Source organism: Columba livia, chromosome 3 (genome assembly GCF_036013475.1).
Source record: "Columba livia isolate bColLiv1 breed racing homer chromosome 3, bColLiv1.pat.W.v2, whole genome shotgun sequence".
In the NCBI taxonomy this organism is placed as follows: Eukaryota; Metazoa; Chordata; class Aves; order Columbiformes; family Columbidae; genus Columba; species Columba livia.
Window position 1 is genome coordinate 80,811,631 of NC_088604.1, and position 13,439 is coordinate 80,825,069.

The following is a 13,439-nucleotide window of genomic DNA, read 5'->3' on the forward strand; positions in this document are numbered from 1 at the left end:
TCAGAAAATTTTACACAATTTTGTTTCACTTTGGATCTCTAAAACAAAAAATGGGCTTATTTCCTTTTCCTTTTCCTTTTCCTTTTCCTTTTCCTTTTCCTTTTCCTTTTCCTTTTCCTTTTCCTTCTCCTTCTCCTTCTCCTTCTCCTTCTCCTTCTCCTTCTCCTTCTCCTTCTCCTTCTCCTTCTCCTTCTCCTTCTCCTTCTCCTTCTCCTTCTCCTTCTCCTTCTCCTTCTCCTTCTCCTTCTCCTTCTCCTTCTCCTTCTCCTTCTCCTTCTCCTTCTCCTTCTCCTTCTCCTTCTCCTTCTCCTTCTCCTTCTCCTTCTCCTTTTCCTTCCCCTTCCCCTTTCCCTTTCCCTTTCCCTTTTCCCTCTCCCATGTATTCTTCCGAATGTATGACCCATGTTTGCTTTATTTATTGATGGTGCTCATTTTTGAGATATCTGATTGGAAAGCTGTGCATTTCTGTGGTACCTCAACCTTTCAAAATTCTTACCTACTACTGACCTGTGCTGGATGGGAGTCAAGTCGGTAGCTTGTGCTTGTAAATTGTCTTGATTTCTTTTGTGAACTTCTTTTGTGAACCCCAGACTTTAAGAAAGTGAAAAAAATATACAACAACAACAACAACAACAAAGCTGTTCCCAGCAATAAATTCTGTCTTGACCTAGGTGCAGCATGTTTTCTTCCCATATCAGTGCAGACGTGTTTTTGTAGTGTACGAACATTGCAGTTGTACTCTCTCACCATCCAGCTTTGATCTTGTCTTGGTCCAGAATGATTCTACCCTTTTTTCTAATGAGATCCAGCAAAAAGAAGTGCAAGGCAGTGTCCTGGTTTTGTTAAAAACAAGACCAGTTGCTCTTTTAGTGAATTTTCCTTTCAGCTAAGTTCTTCTAAGAAACTGCACTTTCCTGAAATTAGCTGCATTTTTTTTTTTTTTTCTCAGACACTGGGCTCTTTCAGTTTGCAGACTTTTTCATATCTGAAGGTCAAGAGTCAAAAGATTTTCTGCCTTTAAAGTCCACTGGAAATAGAAGTTTCAGGGTTGACACTGTCATATGCCTTTTTTCTGACTTTGTAAATCATCAGGACTATATCCACAGAAGCTATTAAAGTGCTTTATGTCCGTGTAGGTAGATCTGTGGGCATTTTTGAGGACTAGTGAACTGTATCGGCACAGCAGAATGGTTCAAACCGTTGTTTCCCAGGTGTAAAATACAAATTGACCAGGTTTCCATCTTCCCTGATTTTATCCCGGCTATTTCAGGGGTTAGAAATTGCATGTTATGATGTCTATTACAGATCCAGCTTCACATTAAGTATCTACCTCCAAATGCTTTGTGTCAAATAAAAGACTTTTCTTCCTTTTCAAAAAGAATCAGATTGAACAAGGAAGATGTGTGCAGATAAAACTTTGACGTGGCTGCATCGAATGAACCTTGATGTTCTGTACAAGCTTAATTGTCAACTTGTTTTGATTGAGTCCCATAAAGAGTAGAGTTTATTAGTTTTGTGGCTGGGTATACAAACAGCACAAGATTATTTGAGGAGTCTTAGTTTATTGCAAAATAGAGCAATGAATTCCAAAGGTCTGAGTCAGAACCTGTGGTGTTAGGAGAGTAAAACTGGATTCTTGTTAGTAATGACATAAAATTAAAATACAGTAGGAAATTACTGAGAAGAAATTTCTGTTTTGAGAATAGCTTGAAAATCTAATTTAAGAATGAATTAGTTTATTGCTAACTAAAAACATAATAACTTGTTAAGAGGGAAATTATTAACCATTATTAAAATTCCAGTTTTAATTGTCAGAAACTGTAATTCCTCAACTACAAGCAGGCTCAACTAATTCAAAAGAGGCTTTCTCATTTTACTGTTATGTTGTCTTAAAAGTGTAAAAGTGGCTTAAAACTGGCTTGGATCGTGAGGCAGATTTTTTGAATTATTTTTCTGCATTGGTGGTGTGAATGAAAAATGCTTTTCATCCTTTATACTTTCTGTATAAAAATATTTGAACAATTATTTTTTTAAGTGTTTTTACATGTAATTCTTGTTGATGTTTAATGGATGTGCCATGGTTTATTGCTGCCTTGCATTAAACTGTGAGAGTATGTCAGATTTCCACCAAGGACCTTTAGGGAACTCAATTAAACAATTAGTGGTACATTGTAGTTTTAATAGATGGGTGAATTACTAAGGTGTGGATTCCCTGCATCATCACTGGAGTGAAATACTGAAACGAGATGCTATTTGAAAACTCTGGACCCATCCTTCCCTCCTTCCTAAGTTGAAAGATCGATCTCTCCCACCAAAGGCTCCAGGACATCCTTACAGAGCATCTGTGTCACTTGGCAGAGTGCAAGCTTGTCCCAGGGAGAGGACAGTCAAACAATGCATGTGAGCTCCTTGTCTGCTCCTTGCTTCTTTCCAAGAGTTTTGCTTTCCTTGCTTGGTGACCTTCAGCACAGACACGTTTCCTTGTGCTTCACTTCTGTCGCGGCAGGGGAGCAGAGTTGGGGTCACAGTGTAGCAGCTCAGCAAATAAATGCCCAGGAAATTAAATGTTTCAGGAAGGGTGACTGTCATCTAAACATTGTTCTAGGCTGAAAAAGTGTCACAGCCTGCTTGTATAACAGGGTTTGCAATGCTGACATGTCTAGGCTTCTTCCAGTTCAGAATTCCATGGCACCGTAAGAAAAGTAACATGAATTCCTTATTTCCTGGTTGTTTTTCATCTGATCTGCTTCCTTTCCACTCATTTTTGCAAATACAGCCTCCCTTGTCTTCATTTGGTGTCAGGGTGCGTTCAGATTTGCTTCCACTCCTAACGCCTTGCGCTCTTTGGCTGTGCAGAGTTAGTGGAGCGAGCGGCTGTCTGCCAGGAGGGTGTTCTAGCAGAGGAGGGAGAGACCTTCATGATTAATGATACATCAGAGCTGTGTTAGAAGTGCTGTGTTGGCATGCACCAGTGTACCTGGGTAGTAAATGTGCATTTTCTTCCCTTCTGAAAATGAACAGGGAATATAGGCTGTCTTGTTTGTAATAATATCAGCGTTGTTGTTGTTTTGGGTTTGTGGTTGTTTTTGTTTGTTTGTCTGTTTATTTTATTTCCTGAGAAACTGAGCATCCAGAATAGCTAGTGTGTTCTCTCTCTGGTCTGCTGCCTCTATTTTATAACACCTGGGAGTGAAATACATTGGCATACTGGTAAAGACTGAGACACTGAGTGAACATGTGGAGCATCTCTTGATTCAGAATCACTCTTCTGTGTTTAAGTTATTCAAAGGGGTCTGGAAGCCTTAGGCTGCAATGGCTTTCAATAAATGGGATAATAATGGCACATGGTTCTACTTGGAACTAGTTATATATAATGAAATGAAACATGGTACTCAGTGGCTAATCCTTCTCCTACACTTCTGACTTCAGGAATTTACAACTTTTGCAGAGGAAGATGTGTTGTTTAGGTTTAAATTATTGCTATTTTTGCTTCCTCTATAGTTGTGTAATTTTTTTAAAAAGCAACAGTATATTAAATACAGCTGAAAATGTATGGAATACACCAAAGGTTTTATCTTTCTAGCTTTTTACATTTTTTACATTAAAATTAATATTCCAGACCAGCTTTCTAAGTTTTTTGCCTTCAGCGACTGCATAATCTGGGGAAGCAAAGGAGTCCAGTTCTTAGTTCTGCCCCTGTGTCTAGCTGCTACTGGGCAGGTTCAGCATCCCAGAGGTGCTAGTTTCCAGGTACAAGGCAGCCAAGCTCCTTCGCTGGCTCAGCTGCATACTTATTTGTGCTGTCTTGGAGAAATGATTATCCTCACTCCGGTTTGGTCACTATGTTTGAAAAATCGTCTGAAAATATTGTGATCATACATAGGTCTATAAGATTAAAAAAAAAAAAAATAAATTAGTCAGCAATAGAAAGTATTAGTCGTTTTTGTCTTCTCTTGGTCCAAAGGAGGACTTTTGGCTTGTATGCCTGTGTCTCCCCCATGCATCCATAACGTATTTTAATATTTCTTCTTCTCTCTTTTGTTTTGTTCACAGTCTACATGCTGACATACTACCAGTTTTGTTTCCAAAAGAGGAGTTCACAGAACTACACAGTGCCTGATCCAGCTAGCCGATTTGATGTTCCTCACTGGACCATGTAGGTAAAATTCAAAGAAACATATATATTCACATTATATCTTTCCAAGTATTTATCACATTGGGAAACAGCTACTTTGTGGCAACAGTACTCACTTGATGAAGTCAGGGTCTTTTGGAATTTATGGACTGCAAGATAATTTATTAAGGCCCTCTACCTTAGTGATGTGTTTTGTCATCAAGAGACACACAACTGTAAGTTGTCATACATCACAAAGTGTTTGGTGTCCATGACACATCTATTTTAAGTTGTAGATGCTGGGAACACTGTGATGCTTATCGTTCCTTTAAGTGTACCTGAGATAAGTGGAACAGCAGCTGCAGTGGTGCAAATTTCAGCCTAGGCACAAAACCCGTCAGAGAATAATTGAAAAAATTGTCAAGCAGTTGCAAACCTTAAACTTTGTGTTATTACAACTGCAGAGCCAGCAGAATAAGAGGTAGCCAGGGGAAGAGCCAGGCTGAACAGGTTTATATGAATGAACCTCTACGCTTTTCTTAAGAAGAGTAGAGTATCATGGTATTGGTAATAAGGAGAAAGATGCCCTCGGGTTATTCCTGTTGATCATCTTGAGATTCTGCAGAAACCTTCAAGTTTTCTATGAGTTTCAGGCAAAATAAAAAATGCAGCCAATATTCCACCTCCAGGATTTCCCTGCAGAATAATTCAGTCTTGCTATAGTGGAGGTGAGAATCCAACAAGTTAAATTTAATTTCTTGAAAAGTGTGCTTTCCCTTCTGGTTTTGATATTTGAGCTGGATTTAGTTTCAATAAGTCATTTCCCTCACCGAGAGTAAACCTAGGCAAAGAACTAAATTGCTCTGATTCAGTTGCCAGCATTCATTATCACTTGACTTCTTTCTCCCTTATATATTATGCTGTTTATGTCGCATTTGCAGCAATTTGAATTGGTAGGCTGCAGCATTTATGTCTACATTATAGTTGGTGTTCCACCTTAGTTTGCATTTCTAATTTTGCAGAAATGAACTGTAAACATGGATGTGTAGCGGTGGTTTAGATGGGCTGTATTTACCCACACTGGCACACTCTCCCTACACAGAGAACAGCCCTCCTCACATGCTTGCTTTAGGGACTGTGGCACTGACAGTTTATTGTGATTCTGGAGTGTCTTGAGATTTCAATCACTCAGCTCTGTCTGGAGAAAATTCTAACCAAAGCATCTCAGGAAAGCTTTTTCATGGCTTACTGGCTGAATCTTTATGGCTTCAATATTAGCAACAGGTGTCTCAGATGAGTCCTGAGATGATACTTACCCCTGCTTTCATATCCTGAAATTGGGACATGGTATCTTGCACAGTGTTACACAGCCAGGCATATGCAGTTACAGTTGATTTTGCCTTTCATGTTGTATTGACCATATTCTGGCTTTACTTAGATGTTTTTTTCAGGTGTTCTGTGTAAGGTGTAAGGTTGTGGGTTTGGATTGTTTGGGTTTTTTTGCAGATGACAGATTCTCCATGAATAAGATACTGAAAACACATGTATTTTCTGGTTTAGTAGCTAAATTTAAATTGTCACAATTCATAAGTGGGTTGTTAGCTTTAGATGGAGAAGAGATTCATGTTCCCTGTTTTGAGTATCCAAAATCTTTCCCATCTGTAACTGATGAGCAGGAAAGTAATCCCAAAAGACATTTATTATGCTGGAGAGGATACTGAGTCTGAGGATAATACCTTTTCTGTAGGTATCAGTAGTACAACTATTCCATGGCAGGACATGTTTTAATTGGTGCCAAAATTTAGAGTACCCCAAAGGAATTTGGATTGAACTGTATTCGCTTTCAGCCTAAAAGAAAAGTAACAAAGAAAATACCTGAATTCATATAATTAACTTCTGCAAATTTTGTTACAGTCCATCTCTCTCTCCTGATATAAACATGTATTATTTGCCACTTAGATGTAACAGTGGGGAAACAGTAGAGCAAAAAATAAAGGGTTAAAGCATCGAACCATATAATCTGTCTACAAGAAATACAGTAGCAAAGTTTTCAGAAAAAGATTAAAATCTTGTTTTCTGATACTAAATTAACAACAACAAAGCCATTCATACAAATTAATCTAATGGATCACTTTAGATTTACACTGCGTTGTCATACTAACTCTTAAGTGATTTTATGTGTAAAAATATAATGTGCTTTACTACCCACAAATGTCCAGTGCATTAAAGAGAATTTGTCAGTTCACCTGAACACTGTACATTAGTCAAGAGTAGCAGCATCATTTTGCTTAGCAAAGGTCCATTAGCATGGCTGTTTGGGCTGTCAGAATCTTAAAATCTTGCCTCACATGCAAGGGTAATGGTCACTATGACATGCATTTGTCATTTATCACAAGTAGCGCTTGTGCTTTAGTAGCTTTTAGCAAAGTGTAGCTGCCTGCAAAGGTTGTGGTACAGGTCATCTCTCTAATACAAAGTGCAAATTCTAACACAATTGGTGCAACTTTGAAATATGAACTAGATAATATCTGATCTAAGAAGAGCCAGAGGAAATGTCTTCTCTTAAAAGGTTTGTACAGCATTGTATTCATGTCAATTATTAAAAAAAAAAAAAAGTGTTAAAATTCATTCCTATTTGTTCTATATAGTCATAAATGTGATTAAAAATATGTTTTCTGCATTTAAATATCTGCCTGAAATTTTGTGATATTGATATAATTTACTGACTCAGACAGAAGATTAACTCGAGCATTGATGTTTGTTTTATAGAGTAGTGACAAAGAAATATTTCCTCCTATACATTATCCCTTAAAAAATTATTCAAACTCTTAATCCAAAGCTAATGACAACTTGTGTTTTTATTTACTTATGTATTTATATATTTATTTACACAGAGATTTTGGTAGTATGTTGAAGAACAAGACTAGCTTTGAGAAAAAGTGTAACCCATTCAAAGTATATGCAATTAGTGACTGTGGCTGTCATGAGGTCATGCTGTAAGCAGTTGCACAGTCAGCTCAATCTTACAGTGTTTATTTGCTTAGTCCCTTTAAAGTGACTTGGGTTGACATTATTTCAGAAACATCACATCTTAGACTATTGTATATCAATGGCTGGTGTGTTAATGGTTTATCCATGAGGGTGGGGTACTATTATGCTTTGAAAAGATTATTAGTAGCCAAAATTAATTTTCTAGAGACAATTTCCTCTTTGTGTCTAGTTATTTAGCTGAGACTAGGCAGAAGGCTGGGGTTCAATTTGTTCATTCATATTTGTTTATTTATTCATATATAGATTATTTTAATTGAAGTAAAAAAGGTGACACAAACTTATCATTTGTAATTTACATTGTGAAAGAAAGTGTATTTTTTAATGCTAGAATTAAATTTTTAAGGATTTGTGATTTAAATGAAAGATGGAAATATTTACGTATTTAAATTATAGTATAATGATACCTAAATATACATTATATAAAAGATAAGTAAAAATTAAAAAAAATATAATTACTCTCAGCTGAAACTTCCTCTAGGGTATAGTGTAAACAATTATTCTTTCATTCTCAAGTGGACTGATTATGGCTGACTTCCATTCCCTCTGAAAAAGCATAACTTCTATCAACCAAGATCTTTCAATACCTTTTTTTTTGAGGGAAGACTGTTAGTTTGTAGAATTACAAATTTCTGTTTCTTCTGGCATTTTAAAAAACCCTTGGGTTTTCTTGTCACGTACTTGAGCAGACTGATCATGTTTAACTTGTGAGGACTGACTAGTTTGCAGCAGTAGGTGGTATGTGAGACAGAGACTTCAGGAAGAGCATGATTTCCATAACCACTTGAAAGGAAATACATTATAACTAAAATACATTTCTCTAGGGACTTACAAAACCATTTTGTTTATAATTCAAATTACATTAAGCTCAATAAAATAGTACAGTAAAACCCTCAAGGGAAAAATACTTCATTTAAGTTTGAACATTACATTACTTCCATTAATTGGGAGTATTTTACTCTCTCACTAATAGTTTATTTTTCATTTAATATATATAATTAAAAGTATTGTCATTATAACCAGACTCATTCTTTCCCATTTTGTGTTCCAAACCTTTCTGTTCAGTAGATCACTATAGTTTTATTTGCCTGCCTTTCTTCTTTTCTCACTGCTTTAGTCCTGGTAACTAACCCTCTGAGCAGCAGCGTATGACAGAAGATTACCATTGCTGTGTCACTTACGTTCAACTTAAACTCACACTGGAACTGAGACTGTTGACCAGCCTGAAATTCTGTATCGAAACCACTGAGTGTGAGGCTTTCTTCCCTTGGAATGTTATAGAGTCTGCTCATCCAAACTGTGCAGCTTCCAGGGTGCTTGCAGGCATAACTGTTGAGCAGGGACTGCAACACAAGCAAGGGAATCCATGAGTCTTATTACTTTATAAATGTAACTTGGAGGCAGAGAGGAGATGCTGTGCGTACATACATACGTGCACGCATGTGTGTATTTTGTGTTTCTGCAGGTTTAAGGTTGTGTATGTTTGTGCATACATGTGTGATATGCTGGTATATGTGTGGTTTCCTTTCTTTTCTCGCTATAAATGTGTACCTGTTTAGTTTCGTATGAGAACCTGATAGGATATTCCTCTTTAAGTCACGTGAAAATAATATTACTTCCAGGAGAGGGTGACTAGGAAGATATTGGAAAACCTCAGTGAACTATATAATTGTAAGAGTGATTTATTCCACCTCAATTTTTCACCCCACGACGAGATCACACAGGCTGAACTAAATCACGTTATCGCTCTTAACTGCATGGAAGGCAGTGAATCTGTAGTGCTGAGCTCCTCTAATATTGACAGCTTTGCAATATGGGTATCTATAGAAATAGTCTAAGCACATATAAGCTTACAGAAGCTGAAACAGGTTGTATAACAGAAGCCGGCCAGTCTCATATGCAGTACTTATTCCCAATTTAGAGTCAGCTTTAAACCAGCCACTAACTTCAAATTAATCCCCATTTAAGGTCTAAAACAAGCTTTGTGTTTCACATAACTTAATTTCAAGTGATTAGAAGTATTTTTTGCATGGGAACAGAATTCTTTACAGCTAAACATGAGCAATACTGAAATACAGAAAAGAAATACACCATGCACAAATTTCCCCTAATTTATAATTATTTTTTAAAGTACTTTCAATGGCAATAGTAATTAGAACTAATGCTGGATCAAATAAAAACTTTGTTGACCTGAGAGTTTCATGTTAGACTGAGTAAACCTTGAGAAGGAAAAAACTAGTACAAAATATCAAAACTTAGACATATTTTCTATTGACTCAGAACCTAAAAGTTTAATGAAAAATGTAAGAAGATGTGGTCACAAAAGTCTAAAGAAATTACTTCTTCAGTATATTTTCTAAGATTTTTATTAAGGCTTAAATAAGATTACAGTTTCAATGTATATCCTTCAGAAACATTTCTTTTTCCTTTCTGCTTTTTATTATTCTTTTTCTTTCTCCAATATTATTTGTCCATGTTTTAAAACTAGCTTTTGTTCCTATTATAAATGGTCACAGTATGATTACATATGAGAGGCAATGAAGTCTGTAATTAATTATGGAATTTACTGTGGTAAGTAGGAATTGATCTGAGATTTTCTGTATTGTTTTTAATTTTCTCTAAATTGGGGGTACTGGTGGATGAAAAGCTGCACATGACCTGGCAATGTCTGCTCACAGCCCAGAAAGCCAACCATGTCCTGGGCTGCATCAAAAGGAGCATGGCCAGCAGATGGAGGGAGGTGATTCTGCCCCTCTGCTCTGGTGAGCCCTGTGTCCAGCTCTGGAGCCCTCAGTACAGGAGAGACATGGACCTGTTGTAGAGGGTCCAGAGGAGGCTAGAAGGTGATCAGAGGGATGGAACACCTCTCCTGTGAGAGAGTTTGGGTTGTTCAGCCTGGAGAAGAGAGGGCTCCAGGGAGACCTTATTGCAGCCTTATTGCAAGCTTATAAGAAAGATGGGGACAGACATTTAGCAGGTCCTGTAGTGACAGAACAAGGGGTAACGGTTTTAAAGTAAAACAGGGTAGATTGGGACTAGATGTAAGGAAGACATTTTTTACAATGAGGATGGTGAAACAGTGGCCCAGGTTTCCCAGAGAGATGGTAGATACCCCGTCCCTGGAGACATTCAAGGCCAGGCTGGACAGGGCTCTGAGCAACCTGATCTAGTCAAAGATGTTCCTGCTCATTGCAGGGGGCTTGGACTAGATTACCTTTGAAGGTCCCTTTCAACCCAAACTATTCTATAATTCCATGAAATTTATTAAAACCCAGTTTTCATTCTACAGTTAAATTACACCATGATCAATGGTTTTTCTTTCTTGTCTCCTGTCCCTTTCCACCACCCGTAAAGTTAATAGATAATAATTTTATGATCCTAATAAATGTGTATGGATATATCACCACTGATTTTGTTTAGCTCTCTGGCTGGAATGGTTTGTGGTAGGCTGAATAAAAAGGTAGTTCCTCATTACAAATCTGAAAGTGTTGTGTAGTGCAAGTCCATCTTTCCATAGGTAAACGTATGCTCGTATCGCCAACTAAAGTTCAGCATGCTAAGATAGTTCAGATCCTATTCTCCGTGCTGACTGCTTGGTCATAACAAAGAAACAAAAGCCCTTGGAGAAATTCAAGTGAGTAGCAAACACTGGAGAGCTGGGGTGGAAGGGCAGATCTCCCTCCTTCTCCTTCCCCAGGTCTTGCTGCAGCTGTGTCGCCCTCACATTGCCTGCTCCTCTCCAGACACATGGTACACAAGATGACGGTCGTGTTCTTCTTGTAACCCTTCACACACAAGGACTTAAGAAGGAAATTTTATTCATTATCATAGTGATATAATCTCGGGATTTTTGCTGAAATGACTATATGTAGTTGTCATAGAGGTGCACAGCTAAGCTGTGAGGGAACTGGAGTTTGCTTTGGTGAGGAACTGCAAGACTTTATAATGAGGCTTTGTTCTGAATTTGCTAATCTGTCAGTTTGACTAGTTGTTCGCTTTATCATACTATCTTCATGCTCATGCAGCTGCCACCCAGGCATGCTCTGAATGACAACCAGGCACTAGGTTCACGTGTTTTCTTCAGAATACAAGTCATAAGAGAACATAGTTGGAAGTCCACATAATCTCTTGTTTCAATGTGATTCATAAGTAAAATCATCTTTCAAATGGACAGTTAATGTGGAAAGAAAAATATTTTAATTCCAAAATGTTCAAAAGTTTCATGACAAAATATTTTCAACCTTCTGCACGTATGATAACACCTGGCCTGGTCTTTCTAGTTACATTGCTCTGAATGACAGTCTCATCTCACATTTGTGCCTTCTATATTGTCCCTCATGATGTTATAGCACTGTCTTGAAATATCCCCTCAAAATCATGCTGTTTTTTTGTTATTACTTTGAACACTGTGGGGAGCAAGTGAAAATGAAAGATTGCGGTACTTAAATCAGGTATACTTAAAGATGTTTTAAGTTACCGAAACATATCAAAATGTTTTTAACATACATACGTTAGATAAAACATACTGCATTTATATAGATGTTAGCCATCTCTTTCTTGTTTTCTTATTTAGCCTATGAGTTTTCTGGGGAATGTATTGTGTCTGATGTGTTGGTGGCTGCTATCAAAATACAAATAATAAAAGTTATCATGTTGGAGGTCTCAGTCCAGCTTCAGTCAGTAATCAATGTTGCTTTGAAGCAGAGAATGTAGGTGGAAAGGAAATGGTCGAAACAAAGAAGCTGCATTTGTACTTTTTCCCTAGGATTTTTCAACCTTTTTCCATTTTAGACATCAGAAGAATAAGTGATTTTAAAACTGAGCCTTATATTCTGTTCTTGGGCACAGTGTATCTCTTGTGCATGAAAGCTAGAGGCATTCACAGTCAGCTCTAGCAAGATGGTCACTGCTGATTTGCCTGCTGCTGGGTGAATTACAAAGATTATGCTTTCATGCCAGTGCCTATCTTCTGAAAAATGCTTGTATTTTTATTGGGGTACTATTGCAGAGCTGATCATACTGAGTAAGGTGCCAAGGGCTGATTCCCTAAGGTATGACATTATATATTGGTTTAAATCTAACTTAATACAATTGATTGCATGTGGAAAAAAAAAAAATCCTCCATATTCAAATCTGTTTGTTCAGTGAGGATTTTGAATAGGTGACTTTGTTTCAGAACAAATTAAGCAGGTCCTAATTTAGCCTTGCAGCATGCACTGATACAATGTTCATGAGAGAAGAGTTAGAATCACATTCACTGCAACTTTTAGTTACTTTGTTGTTAAGTTCATAAAACTTATCATAGTGATTAACAGAAAATAAGAAATTAATAGTGGGCATCTGAGTTTTTTTTTTTTTTTTTAAGATATTTCATCTCCTAATTTATATTAACTGGTTGACTGTGTTAACAGACGAACACTAAGCAACAGAGCATATGAATGATTGTATCCTAGGTGTAAAATGAATGTTTTACTATGATTCTTCAGTTTCAAACTTTTCTCAAAAATAATTAATTGAAGAATTCATTTAAGTAATTAAAAGCATTGTTGCTGTTGCATTGCAGCTTGTCTTAAAGTGAAGTGAAAAGTATTTGCAACAACAGCACAACAAATTTGTGGTGTCACACTGTGGCCCGAGGGATGCCTGAGTCAAGGCATTGCAGCGCTTGGGAAAGGTCAGTAGAGAAGTGGTACAATCAAGAGCAGAGCTTTCTGTGGCTTGGTGACAAGGACTTGGACACAGTAACCCAAATTCCCTCTGCTTGTATTTGTAACTGGCAGTCTGCCCGAACATTTTCAAGATTCGTTTCAGTTTGTGCTCACTTTTTTGCATTTGCCTCATAGATTTTTCCACTGCTCTGTGACATCTGCAGGGTCTGATGACCAGGGTCTCAAATTCTTGTGCGTAATCATTGACTGTTTCCTGCAGACTCACCAGGTGACAGAGCTGCAGGCAGCACAGCTTGCAAGAGCAAACTTTTCAGCCTGATTTCTTATTTTCAGGTGAGCTCTAGGTACCATTCCTTACCATTTCATCTAAGGTTATTGTAGCTTTGGTGTGATTGTGCAAAGTGTTTTGAACAGCTGGAGGCTCAAGTGGGCTGAAGAACATCTTCTGTGCTGCTCATCAGCTGGCATTTGCCAGCCTGGCTGACTTGTAAAAGAAAACTTGAATAGCAACGTTTTGCTACAGAATTTGCCAGTGACATTTAATGGATATAATGTCTGCCTTTAAAAGTACTGAGCCAGATCTTCAGGCTGTGTTACTCTGAATAATT

At 37.5% G+C, this 13,439-nt stretch overlaps 1 protein-coding gene across 6 annotated transcripts in view; it reads left to right on the forward strand.

Moving 5' to 3' along the window:
* The window catches only part of CHRM3 (cholinergic receptor muscarinic 3), a 288,862-nt gene that overhangs the window by 140,885 nt on the left and 134,538 nt on the right, over positions 1 to 13,439 (forward strand). For 4 of the 6 annotated variants that reach the window (XM_065055298.1, XM_065055294.1, XM_065055296.1 and 1 more), the window contains one exon: positions 4,054 to 4,156. Coding sequence is in view for 5 of the 6 variants with exons in the window: in XM_065055294.1 (XP_064911366.1) it covers positions 4,059 to 4,156 (98 nt within the window). In the remaining variant the exon portion in view is untranslated. 6 annotated transcript variants of the gene reach the window in all.